The 27,427-nt window shown below is 34.3% G+C and overlaps 1 protein-coding gene across 1 annotated transcript in view; it reads left to right on the top strand.

Annotated features, from left to right (window-relative positions):
• The window catches only part of LOC143666111 (UPF0462 protein C4orf33 homolog), a 38,899-nt gene extending 27,351 nt beyond the window's left edge, over positions 1-11,548 (top strand). Inside the window, exons 6-7 of the mRNA XM_077139594.1 lie at positions 9,420-9,619; positions 11,280-11,548. Coding sequence (XP_076995709.1) covers positions 9,420-9,619; positions 11,280-11,430 — 351 coding nt within the window. The 3' untranslated portion in view covers positions 11,431-11,548. The remainder of the gene's footprint in view (positions 1-9,419; positions 9,620-11,279) is intronic.
• The last annotated feature ends 15,879 nt before the right edge of the window (positions 11,549-27,427 follow it).

Genomic DNA, 27,427 nt, shown 5'->3' with positions numbered 1-27,427 from the left:
TAGAAGAATCTCTTATTTTCTTTTTTAGGTAATTGCCTTCAGGAGTTTGAGCAAGTTGATGAGTGGGGCTGGGGTTATTATTTAGTATGTAGACTTTCATTTAATCCTTCCACATTCAGTCTACTGTTTTTCTTTTCTTTTTATTTCCAACACTCTGCCTTGTGACACTAAGGTAAGAGCCCCACTGCTTAATTCTCTAAAGAGAATGGTCTGCTGTGGAGTGGAATGCATCTGATTGCTTGGGTTGTGAGGAGATCTGGGAATCTAACCATGCTTTCTGCAGACTTTCATCCAACCTGCTGGGCTCACCCCTCAGTCTCACCTCTGCCTTTCAAAGTGCCTGAAACTTTCAGAGTTTCTCCCTTTACGTGCATTTAAGTTTGGGGATGTCTGCTGTGCTGGGTCAATAAGTTTCCTCTTCTCTATCTAGTTGCCAGCTTTTAAAAAATATGCTGGCAGCTTATTTTCTTCATATTTAAGAAAATAAATACATAACAGTATGATATATCTCTTTGTTATCACAGGAATTCAGGAGAAGTTTTAAACTTTTTATTGTACAATGTCTTTAAGGATATCTCATTCAAAAATTGTGTGCTAATAAGGCCAAGATTAGAGATTGGACCTATAAACTTGCCAGTTATCCTTTTTGTGTTCCATAACTATAAATTATACCCTAACCTCTGTCAGCTTTTTCACCTATGTATTTATTGGCTTCAACATCAGAAAATAAGGAACCAAGGGAAAAAACAGAAGCCTATTTTAAAGTTGCTGACAGTGGTAGAAATATAGGATTTAGGAGAGGAATCCTCCTCTGAAATAATGACCTGTCCATAGAAAGTATAACAAACCATTGAGGAGTTCTTTTCCAACTCTAGAAACAAAATTTTCGGCAAGGCACAGCTCCCAGGAACAGATGGTCTCACCACTGGATTTTATAGAGGATCTATTAGAAAGGTTTATTTTGTTTGGTTTTGGAGAAAGGAGAAATGAGTTTTAACATGACAAAATATATTGCTATTTTGTCTCAGAAAAACTCTTGGAGTTTTTTAAAAATTTGGTTACATTTACATAATTGACCTCATTTTGTAAATTATTTCTAGGATTGTTATTGCAAAGTGGTAGTAGAAAAATTCATAAGATCTTAAAAAAGAAAGAAGGTAATAGAGAAGATATTCTTAAGAGAAATAGCAAAACAGTATTACTGAAGATTGGTTTGTCTGTTGACTCTTTTAGAACATCACTGTTTAAGAGAAATTTCCATGGTGATGAAACTGTTTTGTAATTGTTTGACCAGGACCTGAGCCACTTGCCACATGTGGCTACTAAACACTTGAAATGTACCTGTTGCAACTGAGAAAGTGAATTTAAAATTTTATTTAATTTTGATTCATTCAAATTTAAATTTACAAAGCTATGCATGGCGAGTGGCTACCATATAGGACACTGCAGTAAAATAGCACATAGATAGAAGTATGGAATCTTCTTTTTCTTCTTTCTTCCTTAAATGTAATTTTTCTTTCAACTTTTTTTCTTTCAACTTTTAATGCATTGTCAAAGGTGCAAATGAAGCCAACATTCCAAAGGTGAAAGTGGAAAGGAGAGAAAAGTCATAAAAGGAATATAATAAAAAAATAGTATATACTTTGGCTGAGTACTAATTAATATGAGGACAAATTGCTGGTTTAATAGCATTAAATTACATATATCTATATTATATTAGACAAAGAAAAAAGTGAATATATTCAGACTAAACTGTGTAATATAGATATGTGATTTAATACCAGTAAGTGGCATATATATTTATATCATATGGTATCTTATACTTGATGAGAAGAAAATTTATGTACTGAAGTCAAATATAGTATGTGTTAATAATATATTAATGAAAAATAAAAAAGTATTTTCAAATTGTGATGATTTTATGCACATTTATCACTATCAATAGAAATGAATTTGGAGAAATAAGGACAGAGAAAAGAGCAGAGGAAATGATAGAAAGAAAGACTCACTGAAGCGACACATGGTTCTCTTAGGGGATGGACTATTTCTTGCTAAAAGTGTAACAAGTAGACTAAAGAAGGGCAAAAAGGAACCAATTCTTGAGTTTTATCCTTTTGAGTATTTTGTTAGAATGAACTAGAATTGACAAATTGATGTCTCCTTTGACTAAATGAGAGTTTAATTTTGTATGTACATTGGACTAATAATTTATAATAGATATTTTTATAAACAAGATTAAAAGGATTGAAATAGAATTTTTTACAAGGAAGATGAAGTCCATTGGCATCAAATGGATGTGTTTCAGATCCCAGTCCTGCTACTTATTTGCTGTGTGAGTTTGGATGGGTTACCTGGCTTTCCTGGGATTCAGTTACCTTGTGGAGAGTGAAAATATTCACTTCACTGGTTTAGGGGGTATGAAGAAATGAGATAACGAATAAAAGGCACTTAGCATAATGTTTAATACATAGAGCAAAGTACATAATGGTAGTTAATATTACATATTGAAGAAAATATTTATAAATGGAAAGAAACAGAACATTTCAAATAAAGTATGGATGAAAACATAACCAAAAAAATTACTATAAAGAGGAAATAGTAACAAATACAGCTGAATGGGGGCATAGAAAATTCCAGAGAAAAAATTGTGAAATTTAGGGGTTTGAAGTGGGGGCGGGTGTTTAAGAAGACGTGGATACTTTATTAGAATTTGAAATTTCAGGAGGAAGGTGATTGAAATGAAGAAAGTGCTACTTCAACATTTTTTTGTGTGTGAAGTTTTATGGAATGGAAATAAAGCCTGAACTCAAGGGAAGTAGAAATGAAAAGACTACTTGGTTGTAGAGTTCCCAAATACTCTAGTTTTCTGAGACTAAGAAAAATAAGAATGCTTCATATCATTGATGTCTTACATTAAAAAGAGGATAAATCCCATAAAAGACTCATCTGAAGGCTTTCAATGTTACAGAATTTTCGTTATGAAACAAGTAACTGCAATCTTTACAAAGTGGCAAAAAATCAGAAATCGATAAGATACTTATATATATTCTGATGCCTCCTATTTAAAAGTCCTTCTCTTAATCTGAAAATACTCTGAAGTATTTTCCTAAGTTTTGTTTCTAATAGGGAAACTGCACTTACAGTTCTTTTTTCTTGAATGTATTTATTTCTTAAGCCCTTATAGTTCGGTTTTTAATCTACTGACTGAAGTTATCTTGATCATCAGATTTAAATGACTCTACTCATTATTTTGTGCAGGTTGTAACATTGATGTCATTCATTCTTCTTGAGATTCTTTCCAGGATTTCCTAATTCTCTTCTGATTACTCCTTCACAACCTCATTCTTCTCTCTTCTCTTGGCCCTTTAAGTATGTCCTCTCTTCATTTTTGTATTCATATCTCTTACCTATATATTCTTCATAGAAGATTTGATCCTCTTCTATACCTTAAATCTTCATTTCTCTTCAGATAGTCCCAAATCTACAGCTCAGGTCCTAAACTGAAAATATCTATATCTGGATGTCCTGCCTGCAACTGAACTTAACATTTCTGACACCTAACATCAATTCCCAGGTTTTGGTTCTGCCTTCTCTATTTCTAAAATTGCACCATTGTTTTTCAAATCAGCAGACAAGAAATATCTGTCATCTCTGTTTCTTCCATTTCCTTTTCCCCTTGTGTCCAACAATTGCCTTGCCTCATAAATTTCCTGTAGTTTTGCTATGAAACAGTCAGTGAAGAAGTGTGAATGACCTCTACATGGAATTGTAGACTGAACCAAGCTTTGCAAGTACTGATTAGAAAGCCTGTTAGAACCCTCGAAATTCTGTGATTGAACCAGTCTTGCAAAGGAATGGAGTTGGAAATGAAGTATGGCTTGACTATTGAAGTAGGAAGGGAGGGGAGATAGAGAGTGGAATGGGTCATGTTTCCAGGCCACAGGGCATTCATGTTACCCCCAAACTCTTGACAACTGCAGTGCCTGAGCATGTCTTTCCTATTAAGGCCTCACTGTAGAGCTTTGTTAGCTCTCTGTGGACAATGTCTCTGAATATTCTAACAGATCTCTATCTGTTGGCTGCTTTCCTAAGCCATGCTTCCTGGCTTTGCAAGGTTAGGCTTACTTAGGTCATTTATTCTTTTAACTCCCCATTCCCACCCCCCAATGGATTGGTAATATAGTAAGGACCGTTCATACCATATCATTTTTTTTTAATAAAGTAAATGGATTTTTGCATCTTGCCTTACTGACACGTTTGCAAATTGCCAATCTTTGCTCTTTTCTCTCCCTCCCAATTTTTCACGATGGTAATTAAGGGCTGTAAATTTCACTTGATCATTTGTGTTAGGAATAGTAGCATAAATCATAGTAATAGCACCGTTTATTTCACTAATGCCAGCCTACCTGCAAATCACGCGTAAATTGGTTTCATGGATGTACTTCTATCAAATTAATCAGGAAACAACCTGCATACATTTCCTAGGCTTATTTCAAAGGCTTAGTGACAGTGAGGAAGAAAGACTATTGCTGGGGCCTTTCCGATGATATTTATTTGTAAATTCTGAATGGCTCAAGCGTATGTCCCCATTTTAAGCCCTGGCTAGCGCTAACCAAGCATTTTACATCGTCTTCCCCTCCCCCCTTTATAAACATAGGCTGGGATTTGCATCCCAAATAAAATGCCTGCCAGATGCTCCTACTGTGGGCTGTACACAGCAATAATAATGCTTGATTGAACATGAAATTATAGACCGTTTGAGAATTTGTGAGAAGTATTTCTTTTGTGCTGACAAAATATTGTTCAAGTAGGCATAATAGTTTTCAAGATGGGAAGTCAGGCAGCGGTCACTTCTGTCTTCCCTCTTAGACAGGAAGGGGGTGTCAATGTGCACTTCTGAGTTTAGAGGAAAAGAGAGAATTTTTCCTTATGAATGTTGCTTATGGGCCTATCTTGACAACCAGCTCCTGAGAGTTACTATACAAACAATAAAGTTTGTATAGTAACCTGAGCTCTGGTCTGTATGTGATGAGCTGCTTGTGGGAACTTGCTGATTTACTGTTTGTGTCCAGCTTACCACTTACTTGTTGGTTCTGCCTTAAGGGGAAGAAGGGAGAATGTACCTTTTAGTAATGGTCTACTCTTAGTCCTACACTTAGTCAAACATTTTTAGGGGAAAATTACAGGTTATTCATTTTAATGTTACATTTGGAACTGGAAAGCTGAGGCAAAATCAAGTTCTGGGGTGCAGTGAAAAAAATCAATAATAAGCATGATACATAGATTTACATTTTCATGCAATTTTTTCCTATACCCATTTCTGGTATATAAGTTTGCTTTTGAGAAAGCTGTGTATGTGCTCAATATTTCAGTGGATTTTATACATTGTAGAGTCTTGAAGGTTCATATAAGAAATCAGAACTAAGTATAAAGGGCTTTATTTTCATAAATAGCCTGTTCTTGCGTATAATTAAGAAGATAATGACAATTTTCCTTTAGATTCTTAATATTTTTATCTGATTCCAGTCATTTACTATTTAATAGTCTACACTGAAAACCTTACACTTGGGAAGTCAGAACAGTCTTTTAAGTAAATCTGCTATTCTTCCTCTTCTACTCCCTGGATAGCCTGTGAGTAATTGGCAATAACTTACTTTGAAGAATTTCTTTTATTAGGAAAAGAAGAGACAAGAGCAACAGATTGCTTTGAATCATGCTATTCTCTAAAGAAATTAGTCCAAATATTTTATTTCTATGTAACAAAATCAGAGGGCCCAGAATGAATTTGATGCATTTTGAAATACTGTTGAGTAATTGTTTCAGTAACCATTATATAATAAACTCCTAAGTATATAGGCAATAATTCTTATATAGAGAGAGCTTTGGAAAGCAATGGATTAAAATGTCAGGATATTAAATAGGAGTCTTTTGAGAGTGAAAATTCTGATTATTATTGATTTTTCTATGTATAGAAGAGGCTAGTTGTAGAAAATGTCTGAAAGGACATGCACAGAATAGATAAATATAGGTTAATATATAGATTAATATATAAATAAATATAAATGTATTTGTTAATATATAGAGGTTAAAGCACGTTTTGCCTTGTATGGTGTTGCAGTAATCCATTTTGACATATTAATGTGGGAGAGAATAAATTAAGATTAATAATTTAACCAGAGAAAATTCATAAGCCTACTGGATCTACTTTATTCATGAATATCATAGAATATTTTAGTGCTACTTCTTAAACAAAGATAAAAGCAATAAAATTAAATGTTGAAAGCCATCACATTTCATTTAGCAGTAGACCTAAGATTAACTGATAATCAAGTTCTCAAGGATGGGAGAATAAATGATCTTTCTTTCTACTTCTTTCACCTCTACTCTCTTCTAAAATAAATCATTTCCAGACTGTCAACAAGTGTGAGAAATTTCTAGCTAAAGACATTTCTTTCTCTAAGTCCCTGAAAAGAGGAGCTTGGAGTGAAAAGTACCATAGCTACAATCCTAAGTCATTCTACCAAGAATAAATAAAATTGCAAAGCCTGACAGTGAGAAAAGCATAGTGGAATTCAAGTGACTAACCCTCAAATAAAGGATTATCCTTGACGTGAGGAATCCACTCCTGTAAGAAATCGATCAAGGGACCTATGCATACAAAAGCAGCTGGGCAATTTTTTGAACTATAGAGAATTGTAACTGAGACCAGTAAGTAAGCCTAAACTGGCAGGGGTCTGCCGCCAGGTTTTCAGGCTCCAGCAATGGACATCTGCCTTTCACTTTTCCTGGACAGTTGTTAGGCCCTGAATCTCTTTTTATGCAGGAAGCAGCTGTCCTAAATCAATGACACCCAACACCGTCATTAAAATAAATGCTGTACTACATTTTTTATAGCTCTATTAACTTTACCACTTGGCTTTCTACTTTGTCAAAGGAGAAAAATAAAGAAAATTGAGGACTGTGGGTATATTGTTTGTTAAGTGGATGACGACTGCATTAAAATCCTATGAACAGTAGTGAAGGGAACAGAAACAAAGAGACAGATTTAACGTTGCTGTCTATTTAAGTGTCAAGTAGAATTAAGTGGTTTTGCTGCATTCTTAAAAGGATTTGGTACCATACCGCTGTAGTATCTAGCATTGTCAACACTAAAAATTGGAGTTCATTTTTGTCTTAATATGTGAAAAAAATCTGTGTGCCCTTGAGTATCAAGCAAACTGCTACTGAAAGTGATGTCATCAGATTAAAAAATGAGTTTGATTAGTGAAAACAAAGTTAGTTATGTAAATGTATTTGTGAAGATCGAATTCTTTCATTTATTCATTCATTAATCAAATATTTGTTATCTGTTATGGCCCCAGCAGTGTGGCAGGGGCAGAGAATAAGGTGAAATAGTATGTGGTCTCTGTTCTATTGGAGTTTCACTCTAATGAAATATATTCACCTTTCTTTTCAAATATTTTGCTGACTTACTTAATGTTTATTGGGTTTCTTACAAGCAAGTTTTGTCCAATTTTTTTGAGTATAGTTTTACATGTACTTTAAATATATCTGCCTTTATTTTTAAATACCAAAAAACCCCAGCAAAACAACTACCAGTAAGAAGCTATGCCACTACATTAGGAATCTACTGAATAGGGAAGCTTCCTTAGCTCTGAAAGGAAGAAAAAAAATCTTTTCCTTCTGTGTTAAGGACTGTATCTTGTAGTCTTTTTTCCCAGGGTAGCTCTTTGGCTTAGAAGCTTACTGAAAAATTTGTTTCACCTCTGAAATCTGCCGCAATGTTAATACACTAATATATTTTACATTTTTAGCTGTAGATATTCAATTCTACAAGACTTTATTATATAGATTTTAATGAAAAGAATTTGATCTCTAGATGAGAGATACGCCAATCTTTCCCCAAAGCACTGTAACTATTATTGTTTGAATAAAGAGAAATGGAAGGCCTTAAAATGCATTGAAACAATCCATGGCAACTTTTAGTTCTGGGATGGTTAACCTGTGTTTTATATTTTAAGTTCTAATCTGGCTGAATGCTCTTGACATTCTATATGGAGTTTTATATGTCCATAGACCACTCACTCAATAAATAATTTTTTTAAGCGTCTCCGCTATGTAGGGCATCGTTCTCTTGGCTGCAGTGAACAGTGTGAATAAGGCTGGCAAAGCTTCCCTGAGGTTCTCACATCCCAGAGAAAATCTAGATTAGTGAAGAGTGTGGATGGGGGACATCATAAAGACTCTATCTCACAAAATGAATTGTCTGTCTTCAGGAAATGACTATTGCAGTATGACAGTATGAGGCTCAAAACCTCACTCAATGAACGATCTAACAGACACTTACTGTGCACCTACTATGTGCCAGGCACTGTTCTAGGCATTGGAATGCACCACTGAGATTCAGATTCAAGAGATCTTGAATGGATTCCAAGATTTTGTATTTTTATAAGTGCTGTGGGTAAGTTTACAATCAGACAAAATTTTGGAAAATGACCACATTAATCAATTCCTTTTGAAATTATATGATTTTAGCTGGGTTTGTGATAAGAATGACAGGGCAGAAAATTCACAGCGGGAAGCAACACAAAATGCTATGAGTATGCCTTCTGTTAAACACTGCAGATTAATAGAAGACTATTGGGAACTTAATCAGGCTAAGATGGTTTTTCAGGAGAACCATCCTACCCATCCTACCCATTTTTGTGCCTTATACCTGTTAAAAAATTATATTAATAAGAATTAATAAGCATTAATAAGGAGATGAATAGTTTTTTAAAAGTAAAAATAAGATCAGGAAAAGAATATCTGCTAAAAAAATAAGCAAAGCTGATAAAATGTTAAATAAATGTTAATGAGTGAGTGAATGAGCCCTATATAATACATAGAATCAGCTTCATAAAGCATGAGAAAGAATAAAGTGATTAACTCAGGTGCCTGTGGTGATATGAAGTCCATTAGTATTGTCTCTGTGAATCGGGTCAGTTTCTTTGGGCTAACGTGGTTGCTTAACAAGCCTCCAGAATCTGGGTTTGCCCATGAGGCATCAGCTTGGAGACGAACAACCCAAGAAAGTTAGGGCTGATGAGCAAACGAAGCAATTTCAGTTGCTTTTCCTTTGAGCAACGAGCATGAAGGCCACTGTCCAAGTCAGCAGTATGGTTATGACCCCTTTAAAAACCAGTCATTTGTACAAATCGAATCTGACGTTTTATACATTTTATACTGGACCATAAATTCTTGTAACTTTTTATAAATAATAAAACCATGATCAAGTGAGTCCCCAGTGGCAATACTAATATATCTTCTACCTAGGAGCCATAACTGTTGAATTTAATCCTTGGTTCTGTTTGTTTAATACGTTAAATCAACCTATCTTAAGTTATGCTGTTTTTGGTTATTCCTCCTGAATATGAAAGAAAGAACTGAGCCTGCAATTTGAAGCCAATATTACCGGAAACCAGTGGAATGGGACTGCAGTTCTTCCTTGGGAATATTTTCCACCGGGTATCGATAAGATGAACTCTTATGCAATTCATGGATCTGGGATTGGAAGAATTTATGAAGCCCTTTATTCCATACCACTTGAAGAGATTGAGGATGAACAAGGCCCTAATTTGTGAGTATGCTGCAATGGTTTAATTGCATTTTTTTTTTTTTTTTTTTTTTGCATGTGCAGGCTACGGGAATCAAACCCCGGTGTCCAGCATGGTAGGGGAGAACTCTGCCATTGAGCCACTGTTGCCCGCCCTAGTTTGATTGCATTTTACTGTCAGATTCTCACACGTGATTGTGAGAAGACAGTAAGTGTTTTAATAAAAAAAGTTTGGAAACTTCCTAAGGTTTTCAGTACACAGGAAAGATCTTCAATGTGTTTATAGTAAATAGGAATAAAGGGCCTTATTATCAAATAAATGAGATTTGTGACTAAATTTATCCTAAAATATATTCCCTTTATTGTACAGAAAATACTAATGGGAACTGGAATGCTGTGGAAACTTATAGACTATTTAAGCCTTTTAAATGTAGAATTAAATCTACCAATAGCAGTTCTTGAATAATTACATTATTTTTGTAACCTTTCATAACCATAACCAAAAATCCAGATGCAAGACATTCATAGCTTACTTTTTCAAATAGCTCTTATGTACTATATTTTATGAATGTTGGAGTTTTTTGGTTTGACATGGGTCCTTTCAGATACTGTACTTTTTTGGGGACAGATACTTTAAGCATTCATTACTTTTTACAGTGCATAAAAATTTCAAGAAGAAGTATATAAAATAAAACTATATAGCTATAGTTTTTAAATATGTTTTATATATAGCACCATTGAATTATTTTCAGTTTCAGCTAGTTTTATATATTTTAATTTAACCACTCTATCACTTGGATCAACTCCAAGCCAATTGAAAATGAATCTTTACATGGCGGTGGATTCGAATCAACTGCCTTCAGGCTGTTCGACTGCCATGTTATGTAGGGATTCAGGATCACCCAGGCCCTTTGTTTAGGACTGCGTAATTCCTATTTGCTTTTCTACATAGTGGTAGTAATATTGCTGCTGGTTAACAATGCTCATACATTTCAGTAATCTATAGGTAAAGGTCATTTTTACAACAGTTTTGTGTGAAGGAAGATAATTAGTATACAGCACTGCTGCTCAGATGCAGTCAGCTTGTTTTGTAGTTAGGAAGGATTCATGAAACCAGCAATAGATAGAATATGAAGGGATAACTTCAGTATGAAATCTTGAGTCTTAGACTTCGGGCATCCTGATATGTCCTAAAGTGTGACTTCAATAAACTACTCATGTAAACTTTTAAAGTGAGGTTCAAATTAAAATGTATGTATTATATATGTATATATTGTTACTATTAGATCAGAATAGAGGTTGTCTCACTCAATGAATATTGTGGCAAATCTTCCCACTATTACATAAGAAAAATGATATATATGTATAAATGATGTGTAATATAAAATATGTAAAGTAATACAAGATAGATGTTATATTTATACACAACTTTTTAAATTTTTTTTTGTTTTTAATACATGGGCAGGCACCAGGAATCAAACCCGGGTCCTCTGACATGGCAGGCAAGTGTTCTTGCCTGCTGAGCCACTGTGGCCTGCCCCTATATACAACTTTTAAAGCAGAATGCATATATACATTTTTTTTCTTTCTAAATGTGCCTTGTAGTGACTGAGTAAATCAAAACATGCAGAAAAAATATGTAAAATACTTAAAATTTGAATTTTTTTCCCACTTTTTCCTTAAGCCATCGCCTTGAGTATTTTAAACCTTTCGATCTGAAGTGGATTATGGGGGATGGCTGGGAGCAGCCAGACTCGGCGCTGTGGAAGGAGCTTTGCTGCAACGCTTCAGCCTCTGCAAACACAGATTATAACTCACAAAGAAAGGCAACTTAACAAACAGTACTCCATGCCCACCACCTTTTGGCCTCAATTGGAGAGTTGAAGTCAAATCTTAGTGTGCTATCCCTGTAAATGTTCCAGCAACATGCCGAAAATAAATCATTTAATTGAACGTGACTTTGACTTTTTTTGTGTTACTATATCATGATTCTTTTCACAAATGATAAGATATAATCATTGTCAGGATTCTTCCTTCTCATCACCTTTCTTCTCATCATCCTGGCAAGTTTTCTGTTCTCTGAAATAGTTCTTTGTAAAACCAGGAAAGAGCCTGTGCTGCTTCTGCTAAAATATCAGTGGTACGTTGTGTAGTACTGAGACCCAATCTAACTGCAAATGTTATCCTTTTGTACCTTTGCTACACAAATTGAAGCTTCTCTTCAATGTTTCCCTTTAACACATGATCTAATGTCTAAATATGACAACTTTCTCGTTAGGCAGGGCATGCAAGTCATCGTTCAGAGTAAATGCTGGCTTAGCCTGAACGAAGCCTGGAAGTGGTGGTTCAGCGGACTGAAGTAAGTGCATTTGGCATTATCAGCTTGGGCACGTGTAGAATTCAGGAACGTCTTACATGTTCCAGGTGCAGCTAATCTTTCTCCAGCTACGGACGCTTTCACTCTCTGAGGAGCCATTCACGATCAGTTTGAGGCCATCAATTTAAAGACAGAGTGTTTCTTCTCACATCTGCTTTTGAATTGGGATGGCCAGAAAGAGAAACAGTATAGTAGCCTAAGCAGTAACCACAGATAACTGCTTGGCAAAGATTCTTATGTTGCCCTGGCAGAGAAGTGGAGCCTGATCCTGGGAATTAGGTTCTTCATGAATTGAACGCTTGCTTAGTTGGAACTTGTTCTAAGTCACACAGTGTAGCTTTGTTCCAGTGGCAATATGAAAAGCAGCTCTGGGGATTGCACAAAGTGAATATTCTTAAGAAAACAAAGAAACAATAGTAGGAAACAAACAAAAAACCCCCAAGAGAATGAATTGGGTAATAGCTTCTCTTGGAAACTTGTATGGAGTGTTTAAGTCCTGAAAAGTTGGATCAAAGAATTACCATTATTTCTGAGCACCTATTATAGTAAGCCATTTCTGTTATAGAGTTTAAAATTACCAATGCATCAGGTTTAAGTTTGAAAATATATTATCATTTAAATATATGATGTGGTGAAATTTAAATGTGAAATCATCCCTCTAGACCACTAGCATTCCCAGATGGAGTGAAAGTAGTATTTTTACGTCCTGATTCATCAAAGTCTGGTTTTCCAGGGTTTGATGATAGAATCTGTCTAGAGAGAGACCATCAATTTTATACAAAGGGTTTTCTGTGAAGTTGCCTTGTCATATAGTTTTGTAAATGGGAGCTTGAGAACTTTAAGTGAAAGTGTGTGTAAAGTTTTCTTTGCTGAGTGTTATTAACTGAGGGACTCTGGATTAATTTAGCAGCCAGGTCTGTTCTTTCAGCCATAAGCTATGCTGTCAGGGAAACTTAATTACACTTTAAGTGGGATGCAAATGAGTTGTGACACTACATCATTTCACATGAAAGGTTCATTACTTACATTAACTCGCACAATGCTTTCTCCTAGCCTAGGCCTCATTACAATATTCCTGGGATTACTTCTTTTTTTTTTCCTAACATAGCTAAATGCAAGGAGGGTTTTAACTTTTAATAGCCTGTTTCTTTCTTAATATTTAAGACTATACATGTTCATTTTATTAAATGATTGTGAACTGAACTATTGGATACATGAACATATTCAGCTGGTAGGAAAAATTCAACCAGCGTCTACCAACCCTGTGTCCTCTCTGTAGCACATTCTCAGTATCAGTTTATTCTTTAAAGCAACTTTTATGAATAACTTTTTTGGCATTCCTATAAGTACTTTGAAACAGGAAATTTAATGTCTTAAAATCAGGATTCTAAGGAATTTTATCTCCAGCTTTAACAGGTTATTCAGTGCATCAGTAGAGTGAGGAAATGTATAAAATTAAAGATATATAACACGTTGCATATTGGAAGCTCAGAACTTTGGATGATAAGGATAAATCAATTATGGCTATTTGACAAGGTAGTTAGGAGAGGTATGAAAATGCATTTGGTCCTTTTCTGAAAAAAAAAAACAAAACAAAACACAACAGTTAAATGTTTCTGGAATTCTAAGGGGAGAGTTCATTTTAGATTTATCCATCCATTCTCTGATGTGGGTATGGGTGGGTCTGAGGGAAAATTAGCTGTCACTTCAATCAAGGGTATCTGAGAGTTATTTTCAAGGACGTTGGTAGTAAGAAGTACAACTGGGAAGATTTCTTGAGCAAGATTTCTAGGCAAATTCTGAGACATTTTACTTGTGTCAGATCTTCTAATACACACAAAAAACCTATGAAATTGGTGCCCTATCCATGTTTTACAGATTGTAAAACTGAGAAAGGAAGGGATAAGCAAGTTAGTTGCCCAAAGTCACAAAAATAGTGCAAGAGCCAGCATTCAAACCCAGCTGGTTAGTCCAGCTCTAAAGTTCGTGCTTTTACCCTACTATGATGATCTACCCATGTCATATAAGGGATTTTTGTATTAATTATAATATGAAATTCTTGGTGATTGTAAATGGTGAGAAAAGGGAAAATCATAGTGGAGAACAGATCTTCATTCTGTTAATTGAGGAACATGACATTTTAAGGCTAGCACATTATCTGCTTACTCAACTAAGTTCTAGAGGTCAGAATTGGAGGTTTACTATGGTATTATAGTATGCCAATCACTAGATGCTGTTTAGTTTTAAGTCACAGTCTGTATTTTTTTCCCTCAGGTGTCACTCTTGGCATTTATTTAAAATGAACTTTGATATCAAACTAGAACATTTTTGGAAAGATGAAATATATTCTCCAACTGTAAAATTATGGAGTAAGCTAAAATCATATAGTGCACTGAACTGCTCCACTACAATATAAAATTCTGAAATTATACTTCACTAACTGATATGTTAGTGATTGGCAAGGAGTACATAAATGTTCTTATCCAAATTTACCTTCTAAATATATCACAGTTTAACATGAACACCTACATTTCAGATTTTAGGAAATCGGTTCTCAAATTGTATGAAATGAAATTTATATTCCATATTGTACCAATTATGAATTTATTTCCTCCCAGCTACGAATCCGCCCTTCATTGTCTGCTCTGTGATAACAGAGCCAGATTCTGCAATCATTTCTCCTTTTCAGCATGCACAGCGTTAGTCTTGGTCGGTATAAGACCCTGGAGGGGCACTGCAGTAGAAAGGGCCTCTCGTCCTGTCTCCAGTGTCTTCTGTTAGCCTTTTCCCCCCTCCTTTTGTCTGGCTTCCAGCAGTGTGAGTGTGAGGCTTCCAGTGGCCCTGGGTCCTGGCTGTTCCCCCAGAACTTGCGGCTCCTTGGGGTGCTAGCAGCTGTGCCCCTGACCCAGGGACCACTTCGCTGTCAGCACAGAGCCATGCACCTTGCCTGATATACATATAACAATGCACATGAAGTTGCGACATATATATATTTTTACATTTTCATATATACATATTTCCATTTTAACCACTTTTAAGTATACAATTCAATGTTATTAATTGCATTAACAGTGTTGGGCTACACCACTCCATCCATAAAAATTTCTTTTCATCATCCTGAATGGAAACTCTGTACCAGTTAAGCACCAACTACCCAACCACTCTCAACATCCCACCCCTCCGTAACTTTTAGTCTACTTTGTGTCTTTTGAATTTGTTTACCCTATGTACTTCATATAAGCGAAATCATACATTATTTATACTTTTTGTGTCTGGCTTATTTCACTCAGTATGATGTCTTCAAGTTTTATCCATTTGGTAGCATATATCAGAATTTCACTCCTCTTTATAGCTGAGTAATATTCTGTTGGATGTATACAGTACCTTTTTCCATCCATTCATCTGTTGGTGGACACTTGGTTTGCTTCTACATTTTGGCTATTGTTGATAGTACAATATCTTTTTGAGTTCCTGCTTTCAATTCTTTTGGATATATACCTAGAAGTGGGGTTGGGAAATCATATGGTAATTCTGTGTTTAACTCTTGGTGGAAGAGTTGCACACACAGCTGCACCATTTAGCATTCCCGCCAACAACGAAAGAGTGTTCTTAGTTCTCCATATCCTCACCAACACTCGTTATTTTCCATTTTTTGAATAGTAGCCATTTTAGTGGGTCTGAAGTGGTTTCTCATTATGGTTTTGAATTACATTTCCCTAGGCTAATGATGTTGAGCATTTTTTCATGATCTTGGTGGCCATTTGTATATCTTCTTTGGCGAAATGTCTCTCCAGTCCTTTGCCCATTTTTAAATCGGGTTTTGTCTTTTGGTGGTTGGGTTGTAGGATTCTTTAAATATTCTGGATATTAAACCCTTATCAGATCCATGGTTTCCAAATATTCTCTCCCATTCTGTAGGTTGTCTTTTCACTTTCTTGATGCATGAAAGTTTGCAGTTTTATGCATGAAAGTTTTTAATTTTGATGAAATCCAACTTACATATTTTTTATTCTGCTGCTTGTGTTTTTGGTATAAAATCTAAGCATCTATTGCCTAATACAAGGCACTGAAGATACTTTCCTCTAAGAATTTTGTAGTTTTAGCTCTTATATTTTGGTCATTTTGAATTAAGTTTTATATACAGTGTGAGGCAGGGATCCACTTCTATTCTTTTGCATGAGGATATCCAGTTTTCCCAGAACCATTTGTTAAAGAGACTATTCTTTCCCCATTGAATGGATTTGGCACCCCAGTCAAAAATCATTTGGCCATAGATGCTCGTAGTTTATTTCTGAACTTTCTATTCTATTCCGTTGATCTATAGGTCTGCCGTTATGCCAGTACAATATTGCTCTGATTACTGTAGCTTTGTAGTAAGTTTGGACATCAGGAAGTAGGACTCCTCCAATTTTGTTCTTTTTCAAGATGGTTTTGGCTATTCAAGGCCCCTTGCCTTTCCATATAAATTTGATGCTTGACTTTTGCATTCCTGCAAAAAAAAAGTCTGCTGGAAGTTTCATTAAGATTGTGTTGAATCTGTAAATTGTTTGGATGGGGGTGATGTCTTAACAATATTGAGTCTTCCAATACATGAACATGTGATGTTTTTCCATTTATTTTTAGTTTCTTTCAGCAATGTTTTAAAGTTTTCTGGATACAAGTTCTTTATATCCTTGATATTTTATTCTTTTAGCTGTTATAATAAATGGAATTATTTTCTTGATTTCCTTTACAAATTGTTCATTGGTGGTATATAATTAGATAAATAAATCAGAGCAAATTAGATATGGAAGAAACCTTAGGAGTCAACAAGTCTTTTTATAGGAATCCAGAAAGGTTTATTCTTTGAGTTTGGTAACACCTTTTATGTAGCAGGTAATGCTTCTGAGTCTGTTCTTTGTGTGTTTATATTTTGAATAACAACACATCTCATGATTATTTAAATAATCACTTAGAATTGCAAAGGAGCTTTTATTTTTTTTTAATTCCATGTGTATTTATACTTTTCTACAAGTTCTCAAAGCACTCCATGGGACGTAATTCAAAAAGATACTTATTTTTTGGGCTAAAACAAATATTGAAATGCTAATAAAACAATAACACAAGATAGAATATGATAAGAACCATAAGGGTTATGCAAGAGGAGACTGGAGGTCATATTTGGGGCCATAAGGAGAAGTTTCAATGAGATGGCAGACATTTAATGAGGCCTTGAAAAATGTATGGAGTTTTGAGAGTTGGCCTTGAGGAGTGGGGAGTGAGGACATGTGGATAGATGAAAGCATAAGCAAAGTCTTTGGAGGCAGAAATGCGTTTTACTTGTAGGACTGAACCCTCCAGTTTGCCATATTGTGATGTAGGCTAGGCATGTGAAATAGTGGGGAAACATGACAAAATAATTGAACTGGTGTTTTGAATCTTGTAAATCATGACAGATGGTAATCAAAGAAAATCAAGAAAATATACGATGAATTGAACAGTCATGATACATTTGAAGTTTAAATAATAGATCTTTGAAAGTAATCAAATTCTTTATCTTTGGCCTCTACAAAAAGGGGCAAAAAAACATATCTAAGAAAGAGCTAAAAATCATTGTGAAGATTTTTCACCTGAATCATATATGGCAGATTTGGTTTTATTTTTAGTAATCATAAAATTTTCTCAATCATTAAAATGAGTATTAAAAATGATATACACTATTGACTATTGACTAATATGAAAACTACATAAAGAACTTCAGTTTTTGAATAGGGAGAGTTAGAAAATCTGAAATAAGCTCAGTTTTTAAAAATTTAGAAACAATATATAAAATATAACAACTATCCATTTAAATACTCGTAAGAGAATTTGGAAAACCCCATGATAGATAAAGAATGAGGAAACAAAGCCCCAGAGCAAAAGCTAATGTGGCAGCTACCTTGGGAGGCAGGGATTAGTTCCATCTCTTGGTAACCAGGAATTGGAATTTAACAGTCCTGTGGAGACAGAAAATCATGCCATGGATCCACATGAGATAGAGAGTTGAAAATAAAATGAAAGGAAAACATAATCTTCATAGGATTGAGATAGTAATGAAAAGATCAAGGGTGAACCCCCAAAATATTTACCCATTGGCACAGGAAGCCAATTAAGCAATAACCTGTCTCACAGGATAGAGGTCAGGGTAGCAGCATTCTTCATCTGAGAGTTGGTAAATATGGGCCTGTTTCACATTCATTTGGAACTCGACTTTACACTATCTAGGTGGTTTATAATTTGAGAAATTAATCTAAAGCATGATTCCAGCTGGCAATACTCCTGGGAATACTGGGTAGAAGCAACCATAAATAACCATAAATCAGAGCATTTTAAAGATGTATGATTGTTGTGTTTTTTTTTTTTCTGAAAGAGAGTAGAGATACAGATTGACCTCATATTTTGTTAAATCAATTGGTTATCTGTGGGAGAAAATGAATCTATTGGTTAAATATTTAAAATATTTTTGTTTTTTGTAATTATAAAGTTATATAATTACATATAACTTCTTGTAATTAAATTATATATATATTTATACACACACACGCACACATATATATATATGTGAGTTTAGAAAAGAGATATTAAAGAACAAAAAAGAAAAAAGTCCTATTCAGAAATAATGTATTATCCATGGACATATTTATATTTTAAATATAAATAGAGACAGGCTGTGTAGCCTAACTTATTTTTTTACGCTTCACACTAAATTGTGAACATTTTTCTTCTCTTTTAATATTCTTCTTCCAAGTCGAAGCCATCATTACCTTTGGCCTCTTGAACTTGCCTCGCTGATTCTTACCTTTCCACTTGCAGTCTATTCTAAATACAGCAATCAGATAATTTCAGTACTCTGTATAAAACCCTCCAGTGACATTCCATCTCATTCATATAAAAGCACACCCATGATCATTTTTCAGAGCATATTCTCCAAAACGAAGTTGTTGGATCCAATGGGAATGTAAGGGTTTCAGGCTTTGACTCATACCGCCAAAATACCCTTCAGATTTTTTTTTCCACTCAACATGTCAGCAACTGTATATGAATACCCATTTCTCTGAATTTCTACCCACACTGACTGTTATTAAAAACCTTAAAAAAAGTTACCAATTTATATGAAAAATGTTTTTCATATTATTTACAGTTCATTTATGTCAAGTAAGATTATATCATTCCTTCCCTTTTTTACTCATGATAATAGTTGAAGTGTTTGTCATGTATTGATTTTGAAAATATCTTTTCCTACACAGAAGGCACATAATTTTGCTTTTAAGTGCTTAAAAATAATTTTCTAGTCAATGTTATCAAACTTTTTTCTTTGTAATTTCTGCCTTGGTGTCATGCTTAAAATGATATTCTTGAAATCAAGATTATATTCATACTTATCTGTACTCTGGGACTTTTATATACAGTTTTATTCATTTATTTTTGCATTTAACACTTTAATTCATCTAAAGTACATTCTGATTATTGAGAAATAATCCCAATATCTTTAACGGATGTGACTTAAAACATCCATGTAAGCCAAAGACTAATATTAAAGATCCATGAAGAAATTATAAAATGGATATATCATAAAATCTTGGATTAAATTTAAGTAGATAATATCTTAAAGTAATATCACATAGTAATTATGATATTTTGAATATAAAACTTTTTGGATTTAAGAGGGTTTTATAGTTAATCTCTCTTTGTCTTTTTATTTGTTATTTTTTAGACATATGATAAATCTCTAGATACACAAAGATTATGTAATTTACTCAAATTCACTCTGTTGAATAGTTAGAATACAATTCCTTTTTGTTCCTAATTCTGAGGTCTAGATATCAGCACTGCAGATTTTCAAAATGCTAGATTGCATGTTTTAAAATAAAAAGTAACCAAAAACTATACTGAGTGTTATCTTTAATAAAGCAATCCTTTAAATATCTTACTCCCGGTTCATGCATATGAACTTCTAAATTTTAGTATGTAACAAAATTTCAAAGGACAATGGATGATGGAAAACACACTAGAATATCAATGTTTCATTTTTCAGAACTTGCACTTTCTACATCTACAGAGCACAGATAATAATGGTTCATTAACCATGAAATCTGGGCAATTTGTCAAAAAGATATCAGTGTTGCAAAGCACCATTTGACTCAGTCCTCTCTTCTGCTCACCAACTGTCTACCTGAAAACTAAGTATAATCTGCCCTCCCAGCAGTGACCTGAAATACAGTCTCTCTCTTAACCCGAGGAGAACGTTAAGAGGAAAGGTTCTTAAATGTCTTGTCCTTGTTTCAGAACCTCAGGAAAACTGCTCTTCTGTGCGTTTTCTGAGCGGTTATCACAAGACCAATGATCTCATCTCCCTTGAGCGTTAGGAAACGTCCAGCATGATTTCAGCTCTGAAAAACAGCACAGACATAATCACAGTTCCACCATCAGCCTCTAATCTAATCCCTTTATCCTTCAATGCTTGGGCATCTTATTGAAAAAGAATGTTCTCTTTTCCCAAAAACTTCTGGCTCCCCACACATTGGTTTTCCCTACAAGATTTGAGAAGGCAGATTTCTGCAGAAATGTTGGCAGGAATGAATTTCTAAGACTACGTTGGTTACTTTTTCAGATGAGGATAGTAATAATAATAATAAAAAAAAATCTTACTAGCTAAGAGCTGTTCTGGCATGCAGCAAGGCAAACCTCAATTTATGGTATATTCAAACTGAACATCACTAAGAGCTGAGAATGTTGTTGTTTTTTAAAAAATGAGCACTCAAATGCTTAGAGCCCGTATATGCACTAAGATGAAAAATCAGTGCAATTGGAGAAAAAAACAATGGTTTAAAACAGTTTGGAAGAAAAGAAAGTATCCCAATAAATCACTTGTCACTGTGGATAATAGAATACTGCATCATCTTCTATCAGTTAGAATAAAGGTTAAAGCACTGTGCTTGCTCTCTACACCCTATGATCTCGCTGGCATATTCAACAGTGAATTCCATCATTATGGCCTGCTTGGTAATGGAAACACTTCTCTTTCCTGTAATTGTTTATAATTCCTGAAAACTCTTAGGGAATATTATCTGGTTTAATAAGTTATAAATTCTCCACTGAATGTGTTCAGAGCTAGAAATAATAGGAAAAGAAGAACATTTCTTTTCCCAGCATTCATAAAATGCTGATAGAATGCCTCCCAAATTGTTTAAAGTATTTTGCATCTAAAAAGGGGGTTTTAAAAAGAAAGGTTGTCTTGCTCTGAAAAATGATAGTTTTAAAATGTAAAGGTATAGCCTTGAAAGCTTAGTTTGAAAACCTTGATATCCCGTCTAGAACATAATCAGCTGCAATCTATCACTCAATCCAACTACTAGCCCTTCTAAAGTTCATCTCCTGACTTGGATCCCCTCTTAGACTCTTTTTCATTGTTCCTATCCTCTTTTGGAAAGATTTTAAAGTTTCTATTTAAACCAAAATTTTCATACACATCATTTAAGGAGTTGAAATATTCTGTAGTTTACTACAAAAACATCAGTCTCCAGATATTCTTGTCACCATTCTCTCCACTCTAGAAGCAAACACTATGACCTCTAAGGTGATTATTTTGCTATTTACCTGAGGTGCCTAAATAGAATGCTTCTGTTACTGCTTTTGACTTTTCAGCTTTAGGCATCAATGAGGCTTTAGGTCTTACACTGCTCTCCTCTGCCACACAAGCACAACCTAGCCACCATCCCAGCACATGCGTCAAAAACACAGACATGCACTAAATACATCAAGTTTACATATACCTTAAAGTGGGTTAGGTAAATTTTTAGCATTTACATGATCGTATCCAGGTAAATGCTGTTCAAAGAGCCCAGATAGGTAGCAAGCAATGTTTATATTATTTTTCTTATGCAACTTTTGATTTTACTGTAAATAAACAATTGTTCATTTATTCAGTTCTTTGCCTGTCTCTGTATCTATCTTTAATTAAACTCAAACTCTCTACAGTTGTTCAAATCTCCTCTGTACAGATTTTTAGATATATAAGGTATTCTATCAAACTAATCTTTCTGGAGACCTCTTTCTTGGAGCTTGCCCCAGTCTGGGCTGTTTTCCCTCCAATCCTTGGGTACAGCTGACATTCTGGGATATCAACTCGTTACCAGACTGAGGATCGCTTCGACTTTTCTTCTGCGTTAGGTCTCTATTTTCCCTAATCCAGGTCATCCTCTGTGTTCACTTTTTCTCCCTATTTGTAGAATAGATCCCTGAGTAGATTTCACGAAAAGCAACTATATTGTGAATTTTCATGTCTAAAAATGTTTTTATTCTACCCTAAGATTAAAATGGGTTTTCTGACCAAGTCTTTTAAAATTCATTTAATAATATAGTATGTTGCACAAACCTTAAGCGTACAGTTTGATGAGCTTTTACATATATATACTCAGATAAGCACCACCTAATTTAAAATATAGAACATTTCCATCATCCAAAAAAGTTTTCTTTGTGCCACAAACTAGTCAATACATACTGCTTCAGGGTTATCACCATTCTTGCTACTATGATCATAAATTAATTTCGCCTTTTTGAACTTCATAGAAAATGGAATAATATACTATGTATTTTTTGCATTTTAATTTTTTCACCCAATGTGTTTTTGAGATTCGTTCACATTACTGTGTTTCCAATAGTTTGTTCCCTTTTTAAATTGCAATTTAGTACCCCACTGTATGAACAGACCAAAAAATATTTTCTTCAAGGAGCTTTTTAAATTTTTTTACATTTAATATTTAGGTCTATGAATCACCTCCAATTAATTTTTTGTATATACTGCAAAGTAGGGAGTACATCTTTTTTTTTCCACATCTTATTAACCAACTCGATCTTTGGCAACATTTATTGGAAAAAAGAAGAGGATTTGCCCCACAGAGCCTCAATGGTGTCTTTGAGGTAAATGAGATAGCTTTTCTTTTCAATTGACCTATCTGTGTATTCTTGAACCAGTAACACAGTTTTGACTTCTGCAGATTTGTAATAAATTTTGTTATCTGGAGTTGTAAGTCCTGCAGTTTAATTCTTCCTCAAGGTTTCCTTGGTTGTTCAAGGTCCTCTGCGTTTTCATGTAAATTTTAGAATCACCTTGCTAGTGTCCTTCAGAAAAACAAAAACAAACAAACAGACCAAAACTAAAACCAAAACACCACAACCACCAAGGGTGTTAATCGAGATTGAGTCAAATCTTGTAGATCAAGTTTGGGGGAGAATAGTCATATTGATTCTTCCAATCCATAAATGTGGTATGTTGTTCCATTTATTTAGGTCTTTAATTTCCTTCAGCAATGCTTTGTAGTTCTCAATGTAGAGGTCTTGTGCAACTTTCACTGACTCTTCTTCTAGATACCTGATGGTTTTGGGTGCTATATAAATGGTATTTTTTTTAAAAAGTCATTTTCCAATTTGTTTACTGCCAAGTTTATAAAACGCAATTAATTTTTGTATGTTGGCTTTGTATCCTGTAACCTCTCTCGATTCATTTGTTAATTTAAATAGTTTATAGATTATTTTGGCTTTACAGTTTTACTTTCCATTCTAATCTTTATACCTTTTATTTCTTTTCCTGGTCTTACTGTACTTTTCTTCTACTTGCTTGTTTTTAGGGAGAAATATATAATTATATATAATATTATAATAAATATATTATATAAATATATAATTGTATATTATAATGTATAATATTATATATAATATAATAATATATTATTAGCTTAGGTTTTTCTTTGTTGCCCTTTATCAGATTGAGAACATTCTTTTGTAGTCCTAGTTTGCTGAAGGTTTTTTTTAACCTTAATGGATGTTGAATTTTATCAATTGCTTTTTCTTCATCTGATGAGGTACTTATATTGCTTTTTCTCCTTTATTCTCTTGATGCTGTAATATACATTTTATTTTTTTGTATGCTGTATGGTGGAGGTCGCATTTCATTTTTTTGCTGTGTGACTATCCCATTATTGCAATACCATTTGTTGAATTTTGGGGGGAAGGGGGAGGAGTGCATGAGCCAGGAATCAAACCCGGGTCTCCTGCATGGCAGGTGAGAATTCTACCACTGCACTACTCTTGCACTCCCAATGTACATTATTTTAAAATGTCAAACCAACCTTTTATTCTGGGAATAAACTCCACTTTGCATTGATGTATTATCCTGTTAATTTATGACTAGGTTTTGGTTTGCTTATGTTTTAGTTAGAATTTTTAAATCTATGAGAGTTATTGGTCTATAATTTTAATTGCTTGTAGCATCCTTGTCAGGTTTTGGTATCAGTATTACACTGATTTGACCGCTGATTAACGATTTAGTTGGGTGTGCAATACTGCATGGGGAGTAATGTTCTTTAAATGTATTGAATTTTGCTCCACTAACTCCTAACTTCTAATGGAAGAATTAAGTCATTGTGATTTACCTCGTAGCCTATAAGATCCTCATATTCCTCTGGCAGCCTATAATTTCAGTATATTGGGCTTTATGTTGGCTCTGTTTTCATCTTTGTTCTGGGAAGTCAGGTATCTTATTTTATTTGTATGCACAGGCCCCAGGAATCAAACCTGGGTTTCCGGCATAGCAGGCGAGAACTTTGCCATGGAGCCACTGTGGCCCGCTCAGGTATCTTTTTTTTTTACGTTTACAATCAATCTAATTAAAAATTCTGTACAAATTAATCATCAGCTCCCCATTCTCTACCTTCATTCTGTCTCCTAGTAACCTATACTTTAGATTTTCACTTCCAGAGTTTGCCCATTATAATTGCTTCATATTAGTGAGACCATACGATATTTGTCCTTATGTGTCTGGGGGTCTATTTCACTCAACATAATATCCTCAGGGTTCATCCATTTTTGTCACATGCGTCAGGACCTCATTCCTCCTTACAGCTGAATAATATTCCATCATTTGTATATATCACATTTTGTTTATCCATTCATCAGTTGATGGACACTTGGGTTGTTTCCCAAGTGTTTTGTTTGTTTGCCAATTGGCAATTGTGTATAATGCCGCTATGAAGATTGGTGTGCAAATGTCTGTTTGTATTCCTGCTTTCAGTTCTTCCGATTATATACCCAGTAGCAGGATTGCTGCCACACAGCAAATCTATACTTAACTTTCTGAGGAACCACCAAAAAATTACATTTATGGCAATCAGTCTGATATAAAATAAAAATAGTGGTAAATATAGCCTGATATACTTATATCTCTCCATTTTCCTTTGACTCTATAGATCGATCCCATAGTGATCACTTTAAGCTGTTCATGCATCTTTGTCACAAAATTTGAGCTAATATCATTCTCATCTACACATATAAATAGAAGTAGAGAAAGAATTTAAATCAATATAGCTACCAAATAAATAACATACTGGAGAAGTGGAATCTATCAATTCAGAACATGTGAGGTGGAGGGCATATTGGCAGTGTTTGGTGATGAGGTAGACTGAGTATCGCTGGCAGAAGTCATTATGAAATGAACACTTACATTAGATGATCATGTTTTCATAAAGCTGCTATAACAAGTAAGTATTAAGAATCCCACTACAGCATCATCCTTGAACCTGTTAGGGCAGGGTTTTAGAGCATGCTGTAATTATGGACTGCAATATAATTCCTTTAACGCATATTTTAGAGTTTGAAATGCACTTGCTGACTTCACACAATGTTAGTCCCCTATTGACAGGAACTTTGTCTGTAATTCAGAAGAAAATGTCAAGAGAGACCAAGCATAAAGTGGTATGGTGAAAAATGATGAAACAAATTGAACCAGATTGTCCCATTAGTTTAGGTAGTTTTTGGTTTTAAATGTAGAACTTTTGGAAGTTGTCTTAACTGTTTAAAGCCATACACTTAGTAAACTCTAGAGATGTCTCATGATTTTTGTCGATGGAAACCTCTAGGTTCTAAGAGAATATATATGAATAAGAAGAATGAGGCAAATATTAGTTTGAATTTTTGATATTTATTTTATTATTGTCATCCTGAAACACTCTGATGATTAGAGAGAGTGTTTGTGTGTTCTTTTTCTCAATAAAGAGTACATGCTGAGTAGCAACAGACTTGTTGCAAATAAATGGATGAAATGGTGTATATGGGAACTAATCTAGTCCATGGCACAGGGAGCTGCAGGAAAAGTAGACGTGATTTACAATATGTCTGCAAGGTCTACATTTTCCCTTGCTGAAACTTGGTCCCTAAGATAGAGACACAAGGCAATCTAAGTATTTGGGTCCTGCTTTTAATATTTTAAGTACACTAAAAATTGAATAAATAAGATTTAAAAATAGTATTAGGTTTCAATCCTTCTTTTTTTCTGTAGATGCCTTAGCAACCAATGCTTTGGCTTTAGTCAAAACCAGCAAAATACACCAGAAACTGAATGAAAACATAAGTATTATATCTTATCCCTATTTCACTGGTTCCAAAGCATCAAAATCCATCCAAGGAATAGATCTCAGCAGCTTAGAGAAGTCTTTTATATGCTGAAATGTATGGGGAATTTATCATATATCATTTCAGTATAATAGTAAATGAAATTTGAGGAGGCAAAGTTCACTTTAGTAAAATTTCTTTGAATGAAATCAGCTACCTCTTCTCTCACTTTTTAAAATGTCTTCTCTAAAGAGATAAATTGTCCTAGAGCACAATAGCTTCTTTTCTTTGTTAACTTGGAGGATTGGTTAAATCACCACCCTTATTTAGCATTCATTCCTTAGGGCTCTCAAATCTAAGCAGGTTCAAACTCAAATTCATGCAGGGTGAAAACTCTATCGATGGTATAAGAAAATGTTCTAGTTACATATACATATCTGTTTGCTAGTCCTCCACCTTTTATTTTCTTCTTTTTATCTGAGGAAACAACAGCAAGTAACTAATTAATTTCCTGGCAAGTACTAATCTTTCATATTTCTTGGCTAGGTTGGCAGCACATTTCCAAGCTACCTTTTGACTAAGTAGTCTTTATAATATTAGTAGTATGATAATGAATATCCAATTTTGAAGTAACAACATAGGTTTTAAAAATTCTATATTGCATATATTTTACTAACCACAAACTAAAAACAAAGGAAAAAAAGAGAAAGTAAGAAAAATAGTCAATGAGCAGTTTTGATAAGCTCACTTTGCATAACAATGGCCACCAGAAAATATCTCAAAAGTATGGAAATTGGCCAGTGCAGCAAATCTGACTATCATTTATCATGCAATGAGAAAGCAGAGTTGGAGGGAATAGTAATTTTCATTCTAATGCTTCTCTAACTCAAAAGCCATTTTCCATTAAGAAAAGTTTTTAGTATTCATAATATTCATTCTCTCTGAAATTAACTAACTCTTTAATCCTTAAACTTTTTAATTTTCTCTGTTCTAGTTGATCACTTTTGTGGTTGTGATCCAGCAAAAGCCCAGAGTAAACATTTCTTCCAAAG

The sequence above is a fragment of the Tamandua tetradactyla genome, chromosome 22, assembly GCF_023851605.1.
Source record: "Tamandua tetradactyla isolate mTamTet1 chromosome 22, mTamTet1.pri, whole genome shotgun sequence".
NCBI lineage: Eukaryota > Metazoa > Chordata > Mammalia > Pilosa > Myrmecophagidae > Tamandua > Tamandua tetradactyla.
This window is presented reverse-complemented; position numbering and strand designations above follow the sequence as displayed.